Genomic DNA, 13216 nt, shown 5'->3' on the forward strand with positions numbered 1-13216 from the left:
CCTACATAGGATCCTGTCCAGAGTTTAAAAATAACCAGGCTAACACTGGGTACTGAATAATAGTAACTACCCCGGATTCCCAGCAGTAGCCTGGTCTTCCATGGGAGAACATAAGCATCTCATCAGAGATGGCATTCAAGATGAGGCTGATATGGACAAGAGAGAGCCCTTCTGGGGCCCAACTCCTATTACTGGTTATCTGCTGTTGTGGATGTGCCAGAGAAAACCACCTGCTATTCTAGACCAGAAAACCTCCGAGAGTCCAGGCTACAACATGATCATCATGTTCCAAAATGATATTTCCCATGGGATGATGAAACACAACATCACGGGGGATGACCCACCCTCCCAAACGCCAGTCAACCCAGAGAAGTAGACAAGTAAGGCTTCCTGTTCTGACATCATGATTCATAATCATAACACCCATAATAATAATAGCCAAAAATAATGACTTGTTTCACTACAGGCATCTGATGAGCATTTTGAGCTTTTCAGAGCACTTTGATGTACATTATCATCTTTGCTCTCCAGGCCTGTATCTCAGAAAAGATGGTGAATGAGTAAACTGAGCAGAAGGAACAAAATGACGACTTGAAAAATAAATGAATGAGGCATCTCAAGAGAATAGCATGAAGAAAGAGACTTAAATTGCTTTCATTGGTACAAAGAAGTCCTTTTGGCTTTGAAATCCAGGTGCAATCAGGTAGTTCTCCTGGAAGAAGAAGAGGGAACCTGCTGGTCTCTCTGAGCTCCAGACCAACATCTGTCATCGCCTGCTTACAGCTTCACCTCAAACACAACATAGCCAAACCTGGCCTGGCTTTCTTGACCCTAAATCATCTTTTGTGCTTTCCACCTCAGAAAACAGCTCCATTACTCATTTCCCAGGCGTTTGAGCCTTGGAGTGTCATCTGTGGCTCTCTTCTCTTATCCTCCCATTCCCAGATTCCTGTATGATAAATCTATCCAGGCTCCAGTTTAATGGCTAACTCTTGCCTGAAGAATTGGAACCTGTTCCCAGTGCCTCCGAGAATCTACCTAGTGACCTGGCAAACCTGGCGGAACCAGAATACACTACTACCTGCCCTTGCTGAATTGGGTCCCTGGCATCTTCTGGATACCTGAGCTTGTGGCTTCCAGTTGCAAGCCGCTGCCACCAGTACCTAGCACTGAGTTTGGCACATGGAAGGGACTCAGTAGACGTTCGATGAGCAAGACTATAGCGGCTGTGCATGGCGGCTGTTCATTCTCAGCTTGTCTCCATAGTTACCAGTCTCGTTATTACTCAGTCTCACCCACATGTGTAGAGGAACCTCCATCAAACCATGTGACGGGCAATTCCTTAGGTCAAGAGATTTAGCTATAAGAACATAACTGATCTGCGAGTTTTGTCTGATGATTCTGTGCCTCAGTATTTTTCCATCGACCTCTGAGAACTGCCTCAAGGATCAAACAATACGATGGCTGTACTACCAAAGTGGTATCTGGGTGTGTCACTATATCAGTGGTTCTTAAACGTGGGCGTGCAACAGCATCACTCAAAGAGCTCCCTACAGCACAGATTTCTGGGCTCCACCCCCAGAATTTCTGATTCACTAGGTCAGGGGACACGGCCTGAGAATTTGCATTCCTAACAAGTCCCCTAGCGATGCCAATGACGTGGGTCCAGGGACAAAACTTTGAAAACCACTACTCTAGATCAATGTAACAGCATTGCTCTTTCCACATCAAACTTGTTTTTCTCCACAAAGTTCACTATTTCAATAGCAGACTTTATGTTTTACTCTTTTTGCTGTTTTGTTGGAATCTTAACCCAGTCTGTAAATTCCTCTGGGTAGAAATTATACCTTCCACACTCCACACTCTCTCATTTTCTGTTTTGTAAAATAATGAGTACATTTCCAGTGTGATTAATAATAGAAGAGAGAAAGGGAGGAAAAAACTCAGACTACCAACCTCAATAAGCAGTCTCTACAAATGGATATCAGCCCTAGAATTCTTTTAAAAATTAATTATGAGGCAAAGAACATTCTACTATCAGCAGCAATTGTGGAAAAGAAGATTACCTTTTGATGACACATTTTGTAAAATGTGGGTTATTCAAGATTTCAGGCATAACTTACTTAAACACCAACATTTTTGAAATATAAAACCACAAACAGCGTTTTCAACTCATAATTTTTATAGTGATAGTCAGACAATTGTGTTTTCAACATGTAAAATCCATTACACAGCCGTGGCAACAGTTTGCAATAGATTGTAAATTTTTATTGAGATGATCATCTTGCAATTGAATTTCAAAATGTATTATATGATCATCAGCAAATAAGTCCACGGGGGCTGCTAAAGTACTCTGAATATCATTTATAAAGATCAAAACCCCTGGAAACCCTGTAGAAAGAAAAAAACTCTCATTGGCAGGATCAAATCAATTATTTTTATGGATGAATACTGAATTGCAAAGCTGAGATAAGGCATTACCTGGTTTAATAACATATCCTTATGTCTTTTTAAAGTAGTAAGTTTTATAATCAGATTTCAATGAGGAATTCTACCAACGATTGGTTTTTGAAACCAATCAAGAAAATGGTGTCTCCACTCATCACGGTGGTTCAATAACACTCAAAGGAATATTCCCAAGCAATAGAAATACTCACCAACTTTGGGTTACACGCTACCAAGAGGCGCTGCTGTTGCTGCTCAGCCGTTTCAGTCACGCTGGACTCTTTGCAGCCCTATAGACTGTAGCCTGCCAGGCTCCTCTGTCCATGGGATTTTCCAGGCAAGAGTACTGGAGTGGGTCGCCATACCCTTCTCCAGGGGACCAAGAGGCACTAAAGTGGTTACAGTCAATTCTGCTGTAACACTTGTTTCCAAAATGCAAATGTTCCCCAACATGATTGACACATTAGGGAACAATGTGAGTATAACAGGAATTTCACATTGGCTATGTGTGATGTTGTATACAGAAACACCAGTAGAGCAGAAAACTGCACTCAGTTGGACTGAACCACATAGGAACACACCAGACACGCCTGCCTCTAATACCTCCCTGCTCCCTCTGTTCACTGTGTGTTTTACAAGCCATGTTGATCCACACGTGGATCAACTTACCACCACTTTCAGACAGTCCTCCTCCACCGCCTTCCAGTAGCTCATGGACTGCGGCCTTTCTGACACCCACTCCCACAAGCAAACTTCAGGACATTTCAAGGCAATGCGCCATTTGTGTTACAGTTGTGCGATTGTACACGTGCATACAGATCAACATGTGTAAGTACAGCTGTGCTGCCATTTTTACTAGGTTCCTCTCTTTTGGGTCTGTCACTAATGAAAGGTGTGAGCCTGCCCCACTTTTCCATGAACCTGGAAGCTTTTATTGTGTAACTGTGAACAGTGCAACGATTTTTAGGCAAACATTATGTTGCACTATAGCCTAACTGTTTTATTTGTCTTTCTGTCCCATGGAAATCACTGTACTGATGGGTCCTTCACTCCCCACCCAGAAGGCAGAAGGGATTCCTTCCCCCTCAGAAGTCAATGGCTCATGGTGCCACATCACTGGTCCTCCACTGGAGCACCTCCAGCTCTATATACCAAACTGATGGCACGCAGCTCTCTCTATATATTTACCAATGTGTGACCAATGATCAGGGGCATTTGAGTCAGAAAACCTTAGTGCAAACCCTGAGTGCGCTGCTGGCTAATTCTATGACTTTGGATAAAATGTTTAAAAATGTTGTCTTGATTCTTTCATTTATATATGAGATAAAAGTACTTATATCGAATGGTTACTTAAAAATAAAATAAATAATATGATTTACAAAAACAAAAAAATCCCACATTAACACTCAGTCCTTTTAATTTCTTGAGTTGCATTCGAAGTCAGAACATCTAAGGGTACAAATCAGGGTACAAATCCTAGCTAGCTCCCCTTATTAGTAACAGCACAGAAGCCTAGATTCTTGGGGGTATGGTTGGATACAAAGAACTCTATCAGACACAGTTCTAGTCAGCAAACTCTTTAGCGTCACCAGGAACTTCAGAGAAACTGTCAGAGCCTGGCTGAAGGAAACACTGAGCCAGGAGGCTGCAGGGATTTAGAATTCAGAGGACCTCTGGACAGACCATTCCAACCCAGGCTCCTAGTAGATGCCAGTAGCCCCCAAGGGACACAGAGGCAGGAGGCTCTGAGGGATGAAGGCATTTCCAGAATCCACTGAGAGATGCTTTCAGAACCAGAAGGCACCAGGAGCACCCTAGGCTGAACTAGAACTAGGAGCTCTCAAGGACATTGTTAAAACCAAGAGCTCACTCGGATCACAAGCCCAGCCCGGGGACAAAACTAAAATCAGAAAGACACAGGATATGCAAGATGAATCAGAAGCACTCAGAGACACAGACCAAGTGAAGCCTCAAGTCACACAGTCAGAGCCAGGAGCCTCCAGAGATAAAATCGGAGCTGGACCCTTCAGGGACACAGCCAGGAGCCCTCAAAGAAACAAGATCAGGACCGCTCAAAGACAGAACCAGGAGTCCTCAGAGGTGCTGTCAGCAGTAGGAAGCCTCAAATACTCCAAAGGTCCCAGGAGTATTTGGGGAGAAAGAACCAGTGTCCCAGGAAATACTGTCCAATCCAGGAAGCTCTCCAGGACTAGAGAGGCTAGACTAGAGCTAGAATTAGGTGATTCTTAGACTCACAGGTGAAGCCAGGAGGGCCCCAGAGATGCCTCCAGAACCTCAAAGGCAAAACCAAATACTGTTTTTTACCCCAACAGGATGCACACTCATATCAAAGAAGTTGAGGAATGACTATCACAACTTCAAGAGTAACATCACTCACAGCAACTGCACATCTCAAAACAGAGTCAGGCAGAAGAGTCCTACCTGCACACTTGGTTCTGGTGGTGAGGGGAGGCCCTGGTGGTCCCGTGCCCCCTTCTCCTGGTCGCGTGAGTAGCACTCGGATCTCATACTCCACATCGGGGTCCAGATGCCACAGTTTGTAGTTGGGAGAGTCAACGATGTGGGTCTCCGCCCAGGTGCCTGTCGTGGTGCGGTACTCCACCTCCTTCAGGATGATGGGGCCATCTCCAATGATAGAGTTGGCATTTGGCTTAATCCACAGGTAGGTGGCCCCCACGGCCAGCAGCTCTGGAGGGGCAATGGGCGTGGGAGGCTCTGAAAGACAGGAATCAGCAAAGGATGTCAGACCCAAATGGTTTACAGAATGGACTCCAAACATGTGAGGACAAAGGACAGAATTCCATACAGCCGTAGACAATAACCCAGAATCAATTAAGTTAATTAAATAATTATATGTAAATACCTGAATCAATACTTCTTCTTCAATCAATCTTCTCTGGTGGCTCAGATGATAAAGAATCTGCCTGCAATTCAGGAGACCCAGGTTCGATCCCTGGGTTGGGAAGATTCCCTGGAGAAGGGAATGGCAACCCACTCCAGTATTTCTGCCTGGAGAATTCCATGGAGAGAGGAGCCTGGTGGGCTACAGTCTATGGGCTCACAAAGAGTTGGACACAACTGAACAACTAACACTTTCATCAAAACGCTTTCATTTAAAGAAAGGAAAGAAAGAAGGTCATTGTGAGGAAAAGATTTTTCCTGAAGACTGCAAAGCTTCCTGGGTTAATATTCTGTTTTCTATCCTCAAATGAGAACCAGCCTTTACTAAATCAGAGTTTGGTTCAAAACCCATGGGAGTCAGGGGTTTACAAACACTTCTTTTATAGGAACACACAGATTGTTAGTGGATGATCTGTGGAATGGTGATAGGAGCTGAATTAGCAAAAGGATGATGGCGTAATGGGAGTTCAACTTCTTCTTCCACAGCCCTAACAACTTCCTCCACAGAGAGAGGGTCATGATCACAGTGATGCCAGTGGGAAATCAAGGGTCAAGGGAAAAGTCATGCTGAGCTATTTTGGATCTCCTATGCGTTGCCACCTCTCTTCTACTAAGTTCTATAACTCCAGCTAAATAGACTAGCATTTCAACAGGCAATAATGGTGGCCTCTCCCTGGCAATTTTTAGCTCACTGGCAAAGCTGCAGAAATTAACAATTGCTTTATACTTATTTACCAGAAAATTTCATTTGCATTATTAGTGTCATTCTTGGGATATTAGCACCTCCATTTTGGTGGATTAAAAACCTGAGATCATATCTCAGGTGATCATATCACTTAGCCAAGAGAGTGGAGCAGGTAAGGCAAAAGGGAACCCACATCAGCTTGCCTTCCAACACCAGCTCTCCCTTTGGAAGGCTGTTTATCTCTCGATACCCTCTGTCTACAAACCAGTGTGGGTATATTTGTTTTTATTTGTAGCAAAAATCAGCAGTGGAACAACAATAAAGAAGAGATTAGAAAGAGAAAACAATCCCTCTCCTTACCACCCAATATAACTGTCATTTTTATATCTTCATGTTCCATTCCAATTTCTATTTGTGTACTTAAGTCATTTTTGTGTGTAGATTCAAAGATTCAAAGAAGATTTTGTTTTCTTCTCTCATTTATTACAACTAAAGGACTTTGTTGATATACTATGTGGATTTTACCTCCACTGTCTTTAGTAGTGATAGAACAGTGCATCAGATAATTACAGTAATTATGCTCTGATTACTGGGCACATGAGTAGTTTCAAGTTTTGCGAAGGTAAATAATGCTGCAACAAACATCTTTGTGCAAATGATTCCAGTCCCTCTTGTCTTATATTTTCTTAGGACCAACTTTCAGGAAGTGGATTATCTGTCCAAGGGTATGAATAAGTTAGTGATTCCTGGTATAGAACTAGGAAGTAAGGGTGGGGAAGGCATTTGGGATGGAGTACACCAAAGCTATGTTCAAGAACTTTTGGAGGGCCTCTGGGCTATTAAGGCAGGTATCAGTTTCAGTTTGGAACTCAGGTGGGAGCTTTGGGAAGATAGGTCTTATTCAGTGTTTTCTTTCTAATTAATTATCTAGCAATGAAAATTCTCCAGAAAGAGAACAATCACTATGAAGCAAAGATGGACAACATTTTCTCAGTGTGACTTGAAGCAGATCTTCAGGGACAAGTTCAAATTACTACTATTATAGCCTGCCATTTGGTCAGAGGAGGAAACTAAGCAGATTAGTCAAGCTAGATGCTTTTCTTTACAAATCCATGGAGGTTATTACTCAATGCCTTGTTATCTCAAAGGTGTTTGCAAATTGATTTTTGGATAATTTGTTCCAGGTAAAGAAGTTAAGTTGGCAGGCAGATAATTTCTGGGCTCATCCTTTGTGCATTTTAAATATATAGACCCTTTGATCACCATTATCTACTCTCCAGAGTTCCCATCAGTCTCCAATGAGGCCCCAAGGGTGATATTTTTGTAGCTCTGTGATGACTCTGCCCAATTCCTTAGTAAAATTATTCACAGACAGGCCCTGGACAGAATGAAGATCAGCAGACTTCAATACTTTAAGGCTTGAGCAAGGGATTACAATAAGTTCTCTTCCATGAACTTCCCACCCTAGTTTCTACTCTCCTACTTTAGGTATTAGCAGTAAATTGCTGACTGCCAGAAAGAAAATCAAGTATCAGTCTCTCCAAATGCTTAGTCTCTTTTCATGTATTTCTGATGGTAGGTGCAAGTATAGTAACAAACATTCCCTCAAGTATATAAATGCATCCATCTCAAATGTCACACTAGTTTACATGTCCATGTGCAGACTTGTCCTTCCCTGTGATCACTCAAGAATATATCACAAAGTACATCCCAGTGTTTCCTGTATCTGATGCCAAGAAGCCATCAGATTATTCTTTTGTTCTTTCTGTTTTTAGTAATTTATTGATTTATAATTGGCATTCTTTAGAAGGCACATGAACTAGTGGATCAAAGAGAAAAAAAAGCAGGAATGATTTTTTTTTTTTTTTGGTAGGTACTGCCTTTTTAAATAATACACAGAAAGACTGTGCTTGTTTCAGTTTTCCTCTCTGAGATGAGCTATTCAGCCAGACACTGCAAGAATTCTATGACGTCATCTAATCCAACCACCAGAGTCATCAGACAGGAAACCAAGAACCAGGGAGAGCCTATGAAGCTAGAAGGAGGTGTAGACAGTTTGAGAACTCAGGGCCCAGGTAGCATTTCTGCCTATGGTTTTCTCCTCCTATCCTTGAGATGCTGAAGCAGATAACCAGAAAGATCATTAAAACAAGTCTATACAAGTAGTCTTTAACTTTGGGGGATACACCAGATGCTATGGAAATGCGAGAAATTCTAGACTCTTCTCCTCAGGAAAATGTATACAAGCATACTGCCTAAAGTTTTGTATATCATTTCAGGAATTCATGAACCTTTTTGAAGACCTTGCATGAATTCTTGAAGATTCAATGCTGAGAATAAAAGAAATCCACAGAGATTCTCCTGACAGCCCACATGCCCCTAAGAGCTGATACTTCTCGGGGACCCTGAAGCCACCCTTGTTGCAGGAGCTAAAGCCTGGGAGCACAACCATGTAAGAAAATGGAACTTGATGTAGGGGTCATAGATCTAGTGCTTCCGGGCTCCCAAATACTTGGTGATTATAAAGATGCTAAGATTTCCACCAGACCAAGCCCGGTAAATGTCTAGGTTTCCATGACCATGACCCACACAACACATTCATAGATTCAACAGTTGGGCTAAAATATTTAAAGGAAAAAAACATGACTCTGCCCATTTAATGTTATATCTTACCTAGAAATCTTCCACAGAGGCTGTCTTAGGTGTTTGGGCTGCTATAACAAAATACCATAGACTGGGCAGCTTAAACAACATTTATTTCCCACAGTTCTGGAGGCCGAGAAGTCCAAGATCAAGGTGCCAGCAGATTCAGTGTCCATGAGGCCTCTGTTATTGGTGTTTTCACGAGTCTTTTCACATATGAAATGACTAATACCTCTCTATACCTGGCCCCTCACCATCAACTGTGCAAAGCCAGGAGTAAGTGTTTGACATCTGATGATATTCCTTGCTGACAAAGGTTGGAACAAAATCAACAGGGAGGGAGCCTGGTTTTCAGGAAGATGAGATCTGGGTTGGGAGATGGTACCAACCTCCCTCCAGCCAGGAATCAACGCACTTTGAGAACAAGAACCCCAGGAGCCATCATCCCTGAGGCCTGGGCAGCAATTGCCCCCGACTGGTCAAGGCTCTCCTTCAAGAGGTAGGTGGTGAAGTGACCCCTTAATGCAATTCTGCTTCATCCTCAGGCAGCAATCTCCAGACCAATTCTGTCTTCCTCTTCCCCGCTGTGAGCACTTGTAACAGTTTGACTCCCCAGAAATTCCTACAGAGAGCAGAAGTGCTTCAAATAGCTGGAGAGCAAGCTTTGCGCGTGTGTATTGTCTGCTCCCGACGGAAATCAAATATTTTGAGAAAAACTGAATACTACTAAGATTGAAGTGAGCTCTTAGACATGTTTAAGGTGAATATAAATTGGCTTCTGACACTATCACCCTCTGCCTCCCTCCTGGTCACCTTTCTAATTGCACTGCATTTACTGAAGCATATGAGTCCATGGGAACACCTTATTCTGCCCCACCCACCAACATGCCACATATACCCAGAGACTATTTTATCACTGCCACATCCACACTTGCACACATGCCGTTTTTCCCAACTGGAACATCGTTTCTTTTGCTGTGAACCAAACCGTGTCCATTTTTCTTTTCAATTCTGCTTCATAATGCCTGTTGTGCAGATCGCAAGGCTAGGCACCCAGTAGATATTTCAAAAGCATCATGCTGGTTAGTTTTTCTACCAATCAGCATGCAACACTTTTGTATCAAATAAGGCATGGAAGATCAAAGAGGAGAAGAAACTCGAGTTTGGGGCCAGGGCCTGAGTCTTTCTTTGTCTTCCACTACTAGTTAGCTCCGTGACCCTGGACACACCACCCAGTCTTGGTGGCTCTCAATTTTTTTCTTTTTTTGGCTCTCAATATTTTCATCCTTAGCACGAAAGATGGTTCAAATTATAAAAATATCTGAATTTTCTGCCAAGGACCATAGGGGTTCTATGTGGATATGTTTACTGACTCTACCTTGACTGTGTTGCCAGCAGGAGGCTGCACCTTCTCATTCATCTCTGGCCCATGAGGTCCCCAAGCAGAAGGCAGAATAAGTAGATATAGCATCCAATCTAGCAGTAGCTGTCGACTAGAATTAGTCTTTGTGTCTAACCTTAACTTATGGCCAATGTGCAATAAATATTTAATGACTGTTTAAATGGACAGAGAAAATATCGGATAAGTTTTCCCAAAATAAGAGGTTGGGGTGGCAAGACAAAGAGAAAGAAAGTGTTATAGAGAACAGTGGATGGACATCCAACCTAAGAAATTAATATGTTTGGGAGAAGACATCAAATGCCTGGAACAGAACAATAATCAAAGACATAGCTAAAGAAAAATTTTTTGAACTAAATGAAGGTCTGAATTTGCAGACTATGAAGAGCACAGTGGGTTGTAGGAATAATGAATGATGTAGGAATAATCAATGATGAGACTCAAATTTAAGAACATGCTGGCAATATTTTGAAATACCAGACTAAAGAAAAATTCCCTCAAGCATTCCCTCTAGACAGAACATTCCCTCTAGACAGAAACAGATCTTCATCAATACAAAACAAAAAGACTGAAAAATCAGTTCCCATACTTCATCATTTCAGTTTGAAACACAGGAATATAAGAGAAGGTGATAATAGCAATCATAACTACAAACAACAGCAGTGGCAGTTAACGAATGACGCACAGTCTTGATGAACCTGTCACTGTCCTTAGTGCCTTAAAGTATTAACTCATTTAATCTTCACAGCAACTCTAGGAATAAATAATATTATGATTCACATTTTTCTGAACAGAAGAAAGAGATGTAGATTAAGTAATGTGCCCAATATCAAATGGTTAGTAATTTAAAGAACCAGGATTGCAGCCAAGAAGTCGTACTGAGGAGGTCTGCATTCCACTCACAATAGTATAATACACACACAAGATTTTAAGAGGATATTTCATATCCCAAGATGTTTATAGACAACTAAGTTGTGGTACACTGGCAAAGCCAATAGATAGACAAGTTTAGATTCTGAAAAATGCAGAAGATGTATTATCTATATACACTACCTTACAGAAAAATTACTTGATGATAGATCCCAGTCCACACTGGGGTGAGCTGAAATCATGACCTCTAAGATGGAGAAACTGGGGCAGTAAAACGATCAGTCCCATGGGATGATTACTAACACAAGACTCTTCTTTCTCAGGTAAAAGTCTAGAAGGGAACCACTGCCTCAGGCCAGGCCAAACCAAGACAAAACCTAAACTTTAAAAAAAGACAGAAATCCCAATGGCATTTAGATTGTGCTTAAATGTAAGCAATTGCACTATGAATGGTTTGCTCTGGCAATTATTCTGAAACTGGACATGAAAAATTTCCATGGAACAGTTTCTCCTTAGACAAGACTCTCCAAAGGTGCAAAAGCCCAATTTTAACTAAATTAAAGGAAAACAAGAAAATCCCATCTACCTATGCCTATTAAAATGTCTAGGTAGAAATATGCCAAATGTTGATGTTTTCCTTAGGATTGTGGGGAAATCAGTCTTGTTTTCTTTTTTGTGTGCGTCTCTACAAACGTCCTCTAATAAACCTGAATTGAGTGTTTATTGCAAAGATAAGCATATTAAATAAGTGTTTTTACATGTTGAACTTTTCTAACCAGTGGGACCTCTGTTGGGATTCTGTGCCCTCCACCACCAGGAGTATTTAACAGTCAATCTCCCCTCTCATCTGCCCAGACAACAGGTAACAAGAATCAAGAACCACATCCGTGTCCCTCTGCCAAGCCAGTTCTCCCCCCATAGCGCCTAATAAGGAGAAATCATGCCTGCTTTTGGCATGGCTCAGACACCTCCACTGCAAGCTGAGACTTGACTTCTGAAAGGCCCTCTAATCATAGCAACTAATATTTTACAGCACTCTACCTGTTTCCTCATTCATTTTCCTCTAGTGCCCCACACAGCACACATCTTACAAGTGAGGAGACCAAGGTTCAGCCACTTTAGGTAACCTTCCTCGTCTCACACAGTGAATGAGCAGAACCAGGTGCAAACCCAGGCCTTTCCAAAGTCTGCCCCTTGTCCTCAACACTGCACCAACCCTCTATGTGCTGTAAGTGTTAATATAAGAAGTGTGCTTCTATTTCAGATCCACAGCCTGTGAGTTCAGCAGAGTGAAAGTGCTCACTTAGGATTCACTGTGTGCCAGGCACTGTGCTAATAACTTTATATGCAGCATCTTATTTAATCCTCGCACATTCTTCAGGCAGGGGATATTAGCAATCCCATTTTATAAACTAATTTTAAAAATCCTAAAGCTTAAGGAGGTTAATGGCTCACAATCACAAGGCTAGTAAGAAAAGGAACCAGGTTTCAAACTTAGGAAGATCCCAGAACAGGGTTTGTAATCAATCACTGCATTATACTGTCTACTGTTACTAGGATCCCCACAATTGAGGAAGATGAAATGATTTCTCTTTCAAGGTCATAGAGAAGTAGTTTTGGTGAGAAGAAGCCAGATATGGTAACTAGCCAGTTGGTACTTTGTTAACTTGGCAGCAATAACAGTCAACTATCTCAGAACCACAGATATGGAAGATACATGGAAAGACATTAGCCCTAACTGCCAGATGCAGAAACCCCTAACATGAGCTAAGACTCAGCTTGAAGCTTATCTCCAGGGATAAGGAGTACAGTCTACGGTGTTCACACAAGTAGTGAGGAGTTTTAATGGTGAGAAAGTACTTTGAAATACAGACCATAGTCCTTCTCCACCTGCTGTCCACCAGAATGCCACACCAGGCCTCCAAGAGCTAGCCTCTCCCAACCTCTCCAGGTTCCCTGACTACTGAGCTCCCCTCACAAGTGATACAGGGGTCACAGGAGGTGCTTTTGCCTGTGCTGGTGCCTCTGCTGGAACATTCTTCCCTTTTTATCATCTCACTTTTCTTGTCTGATTCAAGTCAATGTATGGCAAAAACCACCACAATATTGCAAAGTAATTAGCCTCCAATTAAAATAAATATATTAATTTTTTAACAAGTGAGCTCTCTTATTTTTTTTAAACAAATGAACTTATATATAACACAGAACTAGACCCACAGACATTGAAAACACACACGTGTACTAAAGAGGAA

General features: G+C 42.0%; 1 protein-coding gene across 12 annotated transcripts in view; it reads right to left on the bottom strand.

Annotated features, from left to right (window-relative positions):
- Positions 1-13216, bottom strand: part of PTPRT (protein tyrosine phosphatase receptor type T) — a 1101260-nt gene that overhangs the window by 567934 nt on the left and 520110 nt on the right. For all 12 annotated transcript variants that reach the window (XM_043884333.1, XM_043884327.1, XM_043884332.1 and 9 more), the window contains exon 7: positions 4888-5181. In XM_043884333.1, the coding sequence (XP_043740268.1) occupies positions 4888-5181 (294 nt within the window). The remainder of the gene's footprint in view (positions 1-4887; positions 5182-13216) is intronic.

Source organism: Cervus elaphus, chromosome 23 (genome assembly GCF_910594005.1).
Source record: "Cervus elaphus chromosome 23, mCerEla1.1, whole genome shotgun sequence".
NCBI classification, from domain to species: domain Eukaryota; kingdom Metazoa; phylum Chordata; class Mammalia; order Artiodactyla; family Cervidae; genus Cervus; species Cervus elaphus.